This window comes from Mustela lutreola, chromosome 9 (assembly GCF_030435805.1).
Source record: "Mustela lutreola isolate mMusLut2 chromosome 9, mMusLut2.pri, whole genome shotgun sequence".
Taxonomy (NCBI): Eukaryota; Metazoa; Chordata; class Mammalia; order Carnivora; family Mustelidae; genus Mustela; species Mustela lutreola.
This window is the reverse complement of record NC_081298.1, coordinates 104,828,304-104,842,376: the sequence shown is the minus strand read 5'-3', so window position 1 is coordinate 104,842,376 and position 14,073 is coordinate 104,828,304. Positions and strand designations below refer to the sequence as shown.

Below are 14,073 nucleotides of genomic sequence, written 5' to 3'. Positions count from 1 at the left end.
ACTCACGATTTTGGATCTCTTCTAATTTGGCTAAAGCATATTTTCCTGGGGTTGTTGCCACCCTTTTAGTATTTTACTTGCCCCTTCATTTACTCTTATCTGGACAAAATGACAAGACGTAAAAATTCACCACAAAAAAAAGAACAAGAGGCAGTACCGAAGGCTAGGGACCTAATCAATACAGACATCGGTAATATGTCAGATCTAGAGTTCAGAATGACAATTCTCAAGGTTCTAGCCGGGCTCGAAAAAGGCATGGAAGATATTAGAGAAACCCTCTCGAGAGATATAAAAGCCCTTTCTGGAGAAATAAAAGAACTAAAATCTAACCAAGTTGAAATCAAAAAAGCTATTAATGAGGTGCAATCAAAAATGGAGGCTCTCACTGCTAGGATAAATGAGGCAGAAGAAAGAATTAGTGATATAGAAGACCAAATGACAGAGAATAAAGAAGCTGATCAAAAGAGGGACAAACAGCTACTGGACCATGAGGGGAGAATTCGAGAAATAAGTGACACCATAAGACGAAACAACATTAGAATAATTGGGATTCCAGAAGAAGAAGAAAGTGAGAGGGGAGCAGAAGGTATACTGGAGAGAATTATTGGGGAGAATTTCCCCAATATGGCAAAGGGAACAAGCATCAAAATTCAGGAGGTTCAGAGAATGCCCCTCAAAATAAATAAGAATAGGCCCACACCCCGTCACATAATAGTAAAATTTACAAGTCTCAATGACAAAGAGAAAATCCTGAAAGCAGCCCGGGAAAAGAAGTCTGTAACATACAATGGTAAAAATATTAGATTGGCAGCTGACTTATCCACAGAGACCTGGCAGGCCAGAAAGAGCTGGCATGATATTTTCAGAGCACTAAACGAGAAAAACATGCAGCCAAGAATACTATATCCAGCTAGGCTATCATTGAAAATAGAAGGAGAGATTAAAAGCTTCCAGGACAAACAACAACTGAAAGAATTTGCAAATACCAAACCAGCTCTACAGGAAATATTGAAAGGGGTCCTCTAAGCAAAGAGAGAGCCTACAAGTGGTAGATCAGAAAGGAACAGAGACCATATACAGTAACAGTCACCTTACAGGCAATACAATGGCACTAAATTCATATCTCTCAATAGTTACCCTGAATGTGAATGGGCTAAATGCCCCTGTCAAAAGACACAGGGTATCAGAATGGATAAAAAAACAAAACCCATCTATATGTTGCCTCCAAGAAACACATTTTAAGCCCGAAGACACCTCCAGATTTAAAGTGAGGGGGTGGAAAAGAATTTACCATGCTAATGGACATCAGAAGAAAGCAGGAGTGGCAATCCTTATATCAGATCAATTAGATTTTAAGCCAAAGACTGTAATAAGAGATGAGGAAGGACACTATATCATACTCAAAGGGTCTGTCCAACAAGAAGATTTAACAATTTTAAATATCTATGCCCCCAACGTGGGAGCAGCCAACTATATAAACCAATTAATAACAAAATCAAAGAAACACATAAACAACAATACAATAATAGTAGGGGACTTTAATATTCCCCTCACTGAAATGGACAGATCATCCAAGCAAAAGATCAGCAAGGAAATAAAGGCCTTAAATGACACACTGGACCAGATGGACATCACAGATATATTCAGAATATTTCATCCCAAAGCAACAGAATACACATTCTTCTCTAGTGCACATGGAACATTCTCCAGAATAGATCACATCCTCGGTCCTAAATCAGGACTCAACCGGTATCAAAAGATTGGGATCATTCCCTGCATATTTTCAGACCACAATGCTCTAAAGCTAGAACTCAACCACAAAAGGAAGTTTGGAAAGAACCCAAATACATGGAGACTAAACAGTATCCTTCTAAAGAATGAATGGGTCAACCGGGAAATTAAAGAAGAATTGAAAAAAATCATGGAAACAAATGATAATGAAAATACAACGGTTCAAAATCTGTGGGACACAACAAAGGCAGTCCTGAGAGGAAAATATATAGCGGTACAAGCCTTTCTCAAGAAACAAGAAAGGTCTCAGGTACACAACCTAACCCTACACCTAAAGGAGCTGGAGAAAGAACAAGAAAGAAACCCTAAGCCCAGCAGGAGAAGAGAAATCATAAAGATCAGAGCAGAAATCAATGAAATAGAAACCAAAAAAACAATAGAACAAATCAACGAAACTAGGAGCTGGTTCTTTGAAAGAATTAATAAAATTGATAAACCCCTGGCCCGACTTATCAAAAAGAAAAGAGAAAGGACCCAAATAAATAAAATCATGAATGAAAGAGGAGAGATCACAACTAACACCAAGGAAATACAAACTATTATAAGAACATACTATGAGCAACTCTACGGCAATAAATTTGACAATCTGGAAGAAATGGATGCATTCCTAGAAACATATAAACTACCACAACTGAACCATGAAGAAATAGAAAGCCTGAACAGACCCATAACCAGTAAGGAGATTGAAACAGTCATTAAAAATCTCCAAACAAACAAAAGCCCAGGGCCAGACGGCTTCCCGGGGGAATTCTACCAAACATTTAAAGAAGAACTAATTCCTATTCTCCTGAAACTGTTCCAAAAAATAGAAATGGAAGGAAAACTTCCAAACTCATTTTATGAGGCCAGCATCACCTTGATCCCAAAACCAGACAAGGATCCCACCAAAAAAGAGAGCTATAGACCGATATCCTTGATGAACACAGATGCGAAAATACTCAACAAAATACTAGCCAATCGGATTCAACAGTACATTAAAAAGATTATTCACCACGACCAAGTGGGATTTATTCCAGGGCTGCAAGGTTGGTTCAACATCCGCAAATCAGTCAATGTGATACAACACATCAATAAAAGTAAGAACAAGAACCATATGATACTCTCAATAGATGCTGAAAAAGCATTTGACAAAGTACAACATCCCTTCCTGATCAAAACTCTTCAAAGTGTAGGGATAGAGGGCACATACCTCAATATCATCAAAGCCATCTATGAAAAACCCACCGCAAATATCATTCTCAATGGAGAAAAACTGAAAGCTTTTCCGCTAAGGTCAGGAACACGGCAGGGATGTCCATTATCACCACTGCTATTCAACATCGTACTAGAGGTCCTAGCCTCAGCAATCAGACAACAAAAGGAAATTAAAGGCATCCAAATCGGCAAAGAAGAAGTCAAATTATCACTCTTCGCAGATGATATGATACTATATGTGGAAAACCCAAAAGACTCCACTCCAAAACTGCTAGAACTTATACAGGAATTCAGTAAAGTGTCAGGATATAAAATCAATGCACAGAAATCAGTTGCATTTCTCTACACCAACAGCAACACAGAAGAAAGAGATATTAAGGAGTCAATCCCATTTACAATTGCATCCAAAACCATAAGATACCTAGGAATAAACCTAACCAAAGAGACACAGAATCTATACTCAGAAAACTATAAAGTACTCATGAAAGAAATTGAGGAAGACACAAAGAAATGGAAAAATGTTCCATGCTCCTGGATTGGAAGAATAAATATTGTGAAAATGTCTATGCTACCTAAAGCAATCTACACATTTAATGCAATTCCTATCAAAGTACCATCCATCTTTTTCAAAGAAATGGAACAAATAATTCTAAAATTTATATGGAACCAGAAAAGACCTCGAATAGCCAAAGGGATATTGAAAAAGAAAGCCAACGTTGGTGGCATCACAATTCCGGACTTCAAGCTCTATTACAAAGCTGTCATCATCAAGACAGCATGGTACTGGCACAAAAACAGACACATAGATCAATGGAACAGAATAGAGAGCCCAGAAATAGACCCTCAACTCTATGGTCAACTAATCTTCGACAAAGCAGGAAAGAATGTCCAATGGAAAAAAGACAGCCTTTTCAATAAACGGTGCTGGGAAAATTGGACAGCCACATGCAGAAAAATGAAATTGGACCATTTCCTTACACCACACACAAAAATAGACTCAAAATGGATGAAGGACCTCAATGTACGAAAGGAATCCATCAAAATCCTTGAGGAGAACACGGGCAGCAACCTCTTCGACCTCTGCCGCAGCAACATCTTCCTAGGAACAACGCAAAAGGCAAGGGAAGCAAGGGAAAAAATGAACTACTGGGATTTCATCAAGATCAAAAGCTTTTGCACAGCAAAGGAAACAGTTAACAAAATCAAAAGACAACTGACAGAATGGGAGAAGATATTTGCAAACGACATATCAGATAAAGGACTAGTGTCCAGAATCTATAAAGAACTTAGCAAACTCAACACCCAAAGAACAAATAATCCAATCAAGAAATGGGCAGAAGACATGAACAGACATTTCTGCAAAGAAGACATCCAGATGGCGAACAGACACATGAAAAAGTGCTCCATATCACTCGGCATCAGGGAAATACAAATCAAAACCACAATGAGATATCACCTCACACCAGTCAGAATGGCTAAAATCAACAAGTCAGGAAATGACAGATGCTGGCGAGGATGCGGAGAAAGGGGAACCCTCCTACACTGTTGGTGGGAATGCAAGCTGGTGCAGCCACTCTGGAAAACAGCATGGAGGTTCCTCAAAATGTTGAAAATAGAACTGCCCTATGACCCAGCAATTGCACTATTGGGTATTTACCCTAAAGATACAAATGTAGTGATCCAAAGGGACACATGCACCCGAATGTTTATAGCAGCAATGTCCACAATAGCCAAACTATGGAAAGAACCTAGATGTCCATCAACAGATGAATGGATCAAGAAGATGTGGTATATATACACAATGGAATACTATGCAGCCATCAAAAGAAATGAAATCTTGCCATTTGCAACAACATGGATGGAACTAGAGCGTATCATGCTTAGCGAAATAAGTCAAGCAGAGAAAGACAACTATCATATGATCTCTCTGATATGAGGAAGTGGTGATGCAACATGGAGGCTTAAGTGGGTAGAAGAATAAATGAAACAAGATGGGATTGGGAGGGAGACAAACCATAAGTGACTCTTAATCTCACAAAACAAACTGAGGGTTGCCGGGGGGAGGGGGTTGGGGAGAAGGGGGTGGGATTATGGACATTGGGGAGGGTATGTGATTTGGTGAGTGCTGTGAAGTGTGTAAACCTGGTGATTCACAGACCTGGGGATAAAAATATATGTATATAAAAAATATATGTTTATAAAAAAAAAAAAAAAAAAAAAAAAAAAGATGGTATCATTTATAGAAATATTAAGGTTGCAGTTCTTTGTTCAAGTGTGATAATAAATTCTTTTCAAACCCACTATGGAGGAAGCACTTGCTGGAGAGAACCTCTACTGTCATTTTTGAGTTTGTGCATCATGCTTTTTACATGAAGCACTTGTCGGCACTTTTGCTCTCTCTAGCAATCCCCATACATGTGTATAGCCAACAGCAGTCAGATTATCAACCACTGGAAGCAGACTGCCTAAGCTTGAATCCTGGTTCCTCCATCTATTATTTGTGCGATGCTATGTTACTTTACCTCCTTGTCCCTTTGTTTTCTTCTCTATAAAAATGAATAATAAAACCTTATTGGTGTTCTGAGAAATAAATGAGTTAAAACATGCAAACATATATAAGAATGTTCCAAGAAGCATTATCAGCATTATCAAATCCATCAGCCATAGAATAATTAAATTGTGTCATACAATGAAATACTGTATTGAACAACAAAGTTGGGTAAACCACTTCCACTCACAGCATTATGCGTGAATCTCAGGAATGTAACAAAATTAAATAAAGGGCATACTTATGATTCTGTTTAACTGAAGTTCATAAACAAGCCAAACATTTATAGCATTAGAATTCAGGGTGTGGCTTCCTTTAGGGAGGAAGAAAAGTCTAGGATTTGAGGGAATCCTAAAGGCACCAGTAACATTGTAGTTTTTGACATGAATAATGGATATTTGGGTGTGTTCATTTTTCTGGTAATTCATGAAAATTTATTATAGTATGTACAGTTTTTTCTGGTGAAAAATACAAAAATATCTCAATATAAAAATAAAAACAATACAAGGTCCTTAGAACAGTACTTGACACATAGTAAGTGCACAATAAATGCTAGCTACTTGTATGCTTCCATGTCAATATGTATAAACATATATTGTAATCTTTAATGTCTGCATTGTATTCCTTTGAGCAAATGTACCCTAACACATTTTATTCATTCCCTGCTAATGGATATTGAAATTTTCTTGAATTGATTATGACTTTATATGGTTTTATACTTCTGTGAATAGATTTAGTTAATGTTAATAATAAAATCATAACAAAATTATATTTTCATGTATGCTTCTATTAAGAATCGCACAGCTGGGGTGCCTGGGTGGCTCAGTGGGTTAAGCCGCTGCCTTCGGCTCAGGTCATGATCTCAGGGTCCTGGGATCGAGTCCCGCATCGGGCTCTCTGCTCAGTGGGGAGCCTGCTTCCCTCTCTCTCTCTCTGCCTGCCTCTCCATCTACTTGTGATTTTTCTCTGTCAAATAAATAAATAAAATCTTTAAAAAAAAAAAAAAAAGAATCACACAGCTATCTCTGCTAAATTCTTTAAAAATTTCCCTTGTACCTTTTGTATAGTAAAATTGCTGCAAGTTAACCAAATATTCTTCATTGTCATTTATCAATGTATACTCTGCTTCTTCCTAAATGGCAATTTCCTAATACGTACCTATGCGAATTTTTAAATTTTGGCAATAGTTACAACATATGTTAAAAAGTTATAAAAGCACTCATTTCAAAATAATAAATGCATGTCAGGAGAAAGAAAATATTACATATGCTTTACTTGCAATAGTCTGGAATTTATTCAGTACTCAGAGGTTCAGAAACATGTTCAGTTTTAAATAGCAGCTCAAAGACACTGTTAATTGATTAGAATGAAACCACAAAATATAACTTAATCAATTGGAGAAAGACAACTATCATATGATCTCCCTGATATGAGGAAGTGGAGATGCAATGTGGGGGGTTTGGGAGGTAGGAAAAGAATAAATGAAACAAGATGGGATCGGGAGGGAGACAAACCATAGGAGATTCTTAATCTCCCAAAACAAACTGAGGGTTGCCAAGGGGAGGGAGGTAGGGAGAAGGTGATGGGGTTATGGACATTGGGAGGGTATATGCTATGGTGAGTGCTTTGAAGTGTGTAAACCTGGTGATTCACAGACCTGTACCCCTGGGGCTAATAACACATTATATGTTTATTAAAAATTTTTTTTAATATTTAAAAAAAATAAATAATAAAAATTAAAAAAAAACAAAAAATAGAACTTTAGTCAGATTAAAATGAACTATGATCCTAAAATAGCTTAATTAAAATATAATGGTCCAATTTTATACAGATTTTTTAAAAAAATCCTGCTTTAGCTTACCTGTGCTTGTAGCTTTACTTCATTCACTTCATTGGTTAGGTCTTCAAGATCTCTACCCAAATGGTGAGAAAATTGCTTTATCATTGTTTCTCGGTCACCCACAGATTTATCGATGGCATTTCGAACTGCAACAATGGACGGCTTCATGGTAGCAAAAACAGCGAAGTCTTCTGGAGGTGTAGGGACCTGATATTGCTCAATGAGCTTGTACATCTGAATCACTACATTCCCTTCATCTTCAAGGCTTTCGATCTAAATAGAAACATTTGTTGCTGGTTAAATATATCAAAGTCTGGTTATTCCCTTTCAGTGGTATCTACTAGGAGACTGTCGCTGTGTACCATGAACAGCACACGTTCATAATCAGTGCAAGAGGAGGGTGCTTAACGGTATGCTGCCCCTGGCTGAAGCCTGCTGGGTGATAGAGACAGTTGTTGCTACAGAAAGGTAATCAGGTTCAGGAGGTAAGGTGTTCAGAGCTGAGCACAGTTAGTATGACTTTTACAAAAATTTATTGTTCTCTTCTCTCTCTCTTTTGGTGTCTAGTAGCATCAAACAATACCAGTATTTGGTTTTTAGGGACAACATGTACCATGAGGGTGCTCGGTTGCAGTACTTGAGCTTCTAGGCATGTGTGCTGAGCAGGGATTGTCCCCGGGCAGCCCCTGAGGTGTGCACGGTCCATGATTCTGACTGCATGTTCCCTACTCTCCTTTAATAAATCCTTTTACTATTTTCAACAGACCACTAAACATCTTCACTTTGATGTCCTACTTCCACGGACAGTGCCTTTCCTAATTTTCTGGGAAGGGACTTTCCAGTTTTGGGGGAACCCTCCTCTCTTTCACTCTGCCACATGGCTACGGAGGGAGCAGCCATGTGCACATGACCTGACCCAAACCCCATCATTAAAGCCAAAAATGACCACAACCCCCCAAGTCCTACAACAGCACCTTGTACCTATACACATTATATAATAATTATCTGTTTTCATTATGGACTCGGAGCTCCTTGAAGGCAGGTGTACTCATTGTCATAACCCTTGTACCCTGCAAGTGGGTGTTCACTAAATTTTCTGAATGAATAGATGAGGTTCCAAAGAAAAGTTGTTCATTTGTTCATGTGTGGAGAACATCTCCCTAAGGGAAACTGCTTCCCCAACACAACACCCAGAAATGCATAGATAACCTCATGGAGATGGGAAGCTGTCTGGCTTTTCTGCCTGACATCTTCTGGAACTAGAGTAAGACCAGTCCTCCCTCTGCAACATGATCCTACCTTCCTGTCCTAGTTTATACAACAGCATGGGGGTGGGGAGGCTGAATGCATTTATGAGACATTTAGAATTAATATTGGGAGAGAGAGCATCTCTCTCGGTGGTTGGCTGGAATTGCAGTACATCATCTGAGAGCTGCTGCTGGCCGTATTTGCTGCTGAGGAATGAAGCAGCAGAAGCAGTCTGTCTGCAGAGAGAGAGAAGTAGAGTAGATCTTCAGAGAGATGCAGAAAGAACAGATGGAGAGAAGGAACTACCTGGGTTTCCTACAGGCTCCTCATTCCTGGTTCTGCTAAATTCTTAAGGCTACTTACTTTTTTGTTGAAGAGGTGGGGATCTTTGGAATACTACTGAATCCATAAATAAGGTCCCCATTTGGCCTAAGGAGTTCAAATGAGCTTTAGTTATTTGTCCAAAGCACCTTAATGACCACACCTACTAATAAATACTTGGCATCTCTAGACTCTTGTGATAACATGTAGGGAAACCTGAGGGAAAACCACAATCATCTGCCCTTTTGTGAAGTTGCTTTTTTTTGAAATAAGAAAAAAAACTTATATTTAAGTTAGTGAATTCCTAGGTCGTGCACTAGAAACTAATGTAACATCATGTTTTAGCTATATTTCAATAAAAAATAAATTTAAAAATGTCAAAAAAATGATTGCTTTTATATGCACATAAAATAGCCTCTACTGTTAATTCTGTTAATATATAACAGACTAGCCAGTGATTAATGATTTATTTTACTCAGCTTATATTTCTTATTTGTAAGATATCTTCAATTTCCAGATATTTAAGAGAAAAATTTATCTCTATTTCAAATGCCAATTGGTATGAACGAAAGCTTATGAAAAAACTGACATCCGAAATTAAATGCTAGGTTGCCTGCCACAGGGAACACCCTGCGAGGAGGAAACCAGGTTTCTGGAAAGAAAGAAATAAGGGAGAAAAAAGGAGAGAGAGAGAGAGAGAGTGTGTGTGTATGTGTGAAAGAGAGAGAGAGAACACGTTGACCTCATCACCCATGTCATTAGAATCTCCCTGTTGACTGGTCTCTCCCAATAACCCCTCCCTATTGAAGCGAGTTGAACTGAATTTCTTTCATTCCTAACGGTGAGGTTCCTGACTATTATGCAGATATGGGTTAAGGGTCAAGACTTGTGTTACAATCCTATGATCATTGATCACAAGTAAGAATTACAATAAGTTGTGACTAACATCATTGGCTTTGTAGTCAGAGACAAAAATTTAATTCTAGCTCGAACACAATCTTTGTGATCTTGGGCAACATGACTTTTTTTTTTAGTCCCTGTTTCCTCATCTATGGAATGAGAAAAAATTACCTACACTTCTTAAGTTTTTGCGAGGATTAAAAATGAAACATATATAAAAAAAATTTAGTATAACTCCTGACTAATAGTAAGAGTTTGATCAATGTGAGCTCACATTATTGCTGCAATGTAGGGCAATTACTTACACTGTCTGAAAGCGTTTCTGATACTTCAACAGCTGTTTATTGACCTCCAGTTCCTCAACTTCCCTTATTTGTCTTCCTTATCTACCACAAGTTCTAGAATATTGAGTTATATGAAAATCAACTCACCCTTTCCTGAATTTCATCAAGAAATACTAAGCTGTTAACATACTCTATGGTGGTAGTTGGAACAAATTCAAGTTTATACTCTGCATCTTGTGCCTCAGAGATAATGGCGTCTACTTTTTTCTTGCTTTGACGGGGAAGCATATAATTTAGCACCTAGGGAAGAAAAAGAAAATGTGAATCATAACTATTTAAGTATTTTCACTTTATTAAATATTTAAAATAAATCCTAATTCAATGTTAAATCAGCAGGTATTGGCTCTGTCTACTGTCACCTACAGTAGGGGTCAGAAGAGGTTTTCCATAAGGGCAGGATCGTGAATATTTTAGATTTGCAGGACATACAGTCTGTGTCACAAGTACTCATCTCTGCCCTTGTAGTGAGAAAGCAACCATAGGTAATACAAAAGCAAATCGTCATGGTAATATGTACAATACAGGTGACATACTGGATTCGCCCTGTGGGCTATAGACTGCCAACCCCTGCTTTACACCATTGTCTTGCTGAAGGTATTCGAGAACATTACACATATACTCTGGCTCCAAAGGAAGACATGAAGTTTATTGCAGGATCCATACAAATGTCCTCAGCTCCACCACTCACTAAAATATGATCAGATCTTTAGGGAGTTTCAGAGCAGGAAATGATGAACTTAACTGGATCTCAGGATCATAAGTCTACTAGCATTCCCAGTAGAACACTGAGCTGTGATAGTGGTGTCTCTTCAGCAGGAAGCCTTGAAATGCTTCAGCAAGGGAAAACAGAATGGGAATAAGAGACTAGTCTGGGGCCTGCAAGTCCCCTCCCTTCCCTCAACTGAAAATTGACTCCGCTTGGGACAGAAAGAGTTTGGGACTTTTCTTAGGAATTAAGGATACCCAGTAAGTTATGTTAATTTTAAAATATTTATAATACTACAAAATGAAGATAGTCTATTTGTAGTAGAAAAATCATAAAATAATTATAGAGTCTATAATTAAATTTTTCCTAGCTCATAGTTACCTCCAAGCATCGCAAAGGTGATGGAATTAGTTTCTCTTTTAGCAGCTTTATATCAATGAGCAGCAATCCTACATTTCTGGTAGGTTTCAGAGCTACTGCATCTTTGTGCTGTCTGTGATATTTTTCCAGTTGTTCTCTAAAAAACTCAACATCTACATAAAATTATCATATAAAGAATACAATACATCATATTAAATTTTAAAGGATCATTATGAAATATATTAAAAATCATTGCATTTATAGACGTATTTATAATGCTTTTTTCCTGTGTAGAATACCTTGAATAACTTCAAAACGTTAGTTCATAACACTTAGTATTTTATTCTTGTACTAAAGAAAATAATATTCAATAATGAAATTGTGTTTTTTGGCTCCTACTAATAGATAGCAGATGAAAATAATTTGTAATTGGGGCACGTGGGTGGCTCAGTGGGTTAAGCCTCTGCCTTTGGCTCATGAACTCAGAGTCTTGGGATCGAGCCCCGTATCAGGTTCTCTGCTCAGCAGGGAGCTTGCTTCCCATTCTCCCTCTGCCTGCCTCTCTGCCTACTTGTGATTCTTTCTCTCTGTCAAATAAATAAATAAACTCTCAAAAAAAAAAAAAAGGCAAGAAAAAAAGAATTTGTAATTGTACTAAAGTATCTAGTCTGAAATGGACTGGATTTGAGAGCTGGGTTAAAGTTTGGTTTCATGGAAGGGTTCTCCTATGTGACACCTCCACATAAAGCATTTTGAAGATATTAATAACAAAAATGTAGAACACAAGAGATTGAGCATAGCTGAAATTATCTCCATTTCTCTTCCCAACACTTCTCTGCCAACCCTGCTCCCATATCATGGCTGAGGTCTTTGTCAATGTACATGTGCCATATGTTACAGTTGCATTTTGATCATCTTTCTATTTTCATTTTCTCCCTTTTCCAGTCTACCTGGAACCAGTGGAGACCTGATTACCTTTGAATACACTTGTATCATACTGTTGGTCAAAAACAGCTCTTTTTAATATACCTGTAATACTCAACTCTTCTACTTGTCTTTAAAATCCTGTGGACCTGTAAAATTTAGCTAACTTTGGAGTGTAAAAATTTAGCTAACTTTGGAGTACCTGGGTGGCTCAGTTGGTTAAGTGTCTGTCTCTTGATTTCAGCTCAGGTCATGATCTCAAGGTCATGAGATTGAGCCCCACATCAGGTTCTGTGCTCAGCATGGAGTCTGCTGGAGATTCTGTCTCTCCCTCTCCCTCTGTCCCTCCCTCCTAAGATAAATAAGTAAATCTTTTAAAAAATTAGCTAACTATTTCTGAGTACTTCCTCCACAGATTGATTTCCTGACTGCTCCCTATTCTCTTTCTGTAACACTCCTCCACCATCCCAAAAAAGAAAATGATATTGATTCTTGTCTTTATTCATGTCATCTCCTGACTATAAGAGTAAGTTTGACATAATATAAAGAATGCACAGTGTTAGAAAACCTAAGCTCAACTCTTTAACCTATATTTGGCTTTGGTTAAGTCATTTAATCTTTCTGAGCTTCAGCTTCCTTGTAATACACAAAAGGGTCAACAATGAGCTATCCTACTCACTTCAGAAGGTTTAGATGTGACAGAATGAGGATATCAAGTAATCTGAGAAGTCCTCTGGTATGAAACCCTGTATAATGTTGCTTGGTCTAGTATTTTTCTTTTCTTTTCTTTTTTTTAAGATAGATTTATTTATTTATTTATTTATTTATTTACTTGACAGACAGAGACCATAAGTAGGCAGAGAGGCAGGCGGGAGGGGGCGGGGGGAAGCAGGCCTCCCGCCAAGCAGAGAGCCCAATGTGGGGCTCAATCCCAGGACCCCGGGACCACGACCTGAGCCAAAGGCAGAGGCTTCAACCCACTGAACCACCCAGGAACCCTTAATATTTTTCAAACTTATTTGAACACAGAGTCTTTTTTCATGGTATCATTATCCTTCAGAATAATGGTCCAAGCATTGGAAATAGAGTAGATCTAGAAATAATTCAGGTGGAAAAGGAGATAGAACTCCTTCTAAAATTCTAAGGTTTTTAAAAAGTGAAGAAACCCTATGAGTGCCCTTAGACTATTTGGAGAGCCAACACAAGAATAATGCATTCACCAGAAGAAGAGAAGAAAGAGGTAGAGAGGTTAAAGAAATAATAGCTGTGAACTTCCCAAACCTGAGGAAAGAATGAGGCATACAAGTCCATGAAGCTAATTGATAGCCTATTATCTCAATAGAGATAATAAAAGACCCTCTCCAAGACACATTATTATGAAGCTTTCAAAAGTCAATGAAAAAGAAAGAATCTGAAAGGCAGCCAAGGGAAAAAAAGAAACTAACCTACAGAACAACCTCCGTTAGACTATGAACAGATTTCTCAGCAGAAATTCTATAGGCTATAGGATATATAGGATATTCAAAATACTGAAAGATTAAAAATTGCCAGCCCCAAATACTCTACGTAGCAAAGTTATCCTTCAGATATAAAGGAAAATAAAAACTCTGACAAACAAAAGTGAAGGGAGTTTATCACCCTAGACCTCTCTTATAACAAATATTGAAAGGAGCTTGTCTACCTGAAATGAAAAGAATAATACACAAAGCTTTGAGTAAGGTGATAAATAGAATCACAAAATTATAAGTCTATTTTAGAAGAGGGTGTTAAACAATTATAGCATAAAGGTTAAAGGGAACAAAGCATTAAAAATAGCTATAGCTACTATAATTTGGTAACAAACTCCCAGCATATAAAGGGATAATTGTGGCAACATAAATATAAAAGGGGAGGGGCG

The 14,073-nt window shown here is 37.7% G+C and overlaps 1 protein-coding gene across 1 annotated transcript in view; it reads right to left on the bottom strand.

The window, feature by feature from the left end:
• DNAH6 (dynein axonemal heavy chain 6) overlaps positions 1-14,073 on the bottom strand; it is a 227,482-nt gene that overhangs the window by 168,467 nt on the left and 44,942 nt on the right. Inside the window, exons 13-15 of the mRNA XM_059188231.1 lie at positions 11,274-11,425; positions 10,274-10,426; positions 7,395-7,646 (exon numbers count right to left, since the gene is read on the bottom strand). Of these exons, the coding sequence (XP_059044214.1) occupies positions 7,395-7,646; positions 10,274-10,426; positions 11,274-11,425 (557 nt within the window). The remainder of the gene's footprint in view (positions 1-7,394; positions 7,647-10,273; positions 10,427-11,273; positions 11,426-14,073) is intronic.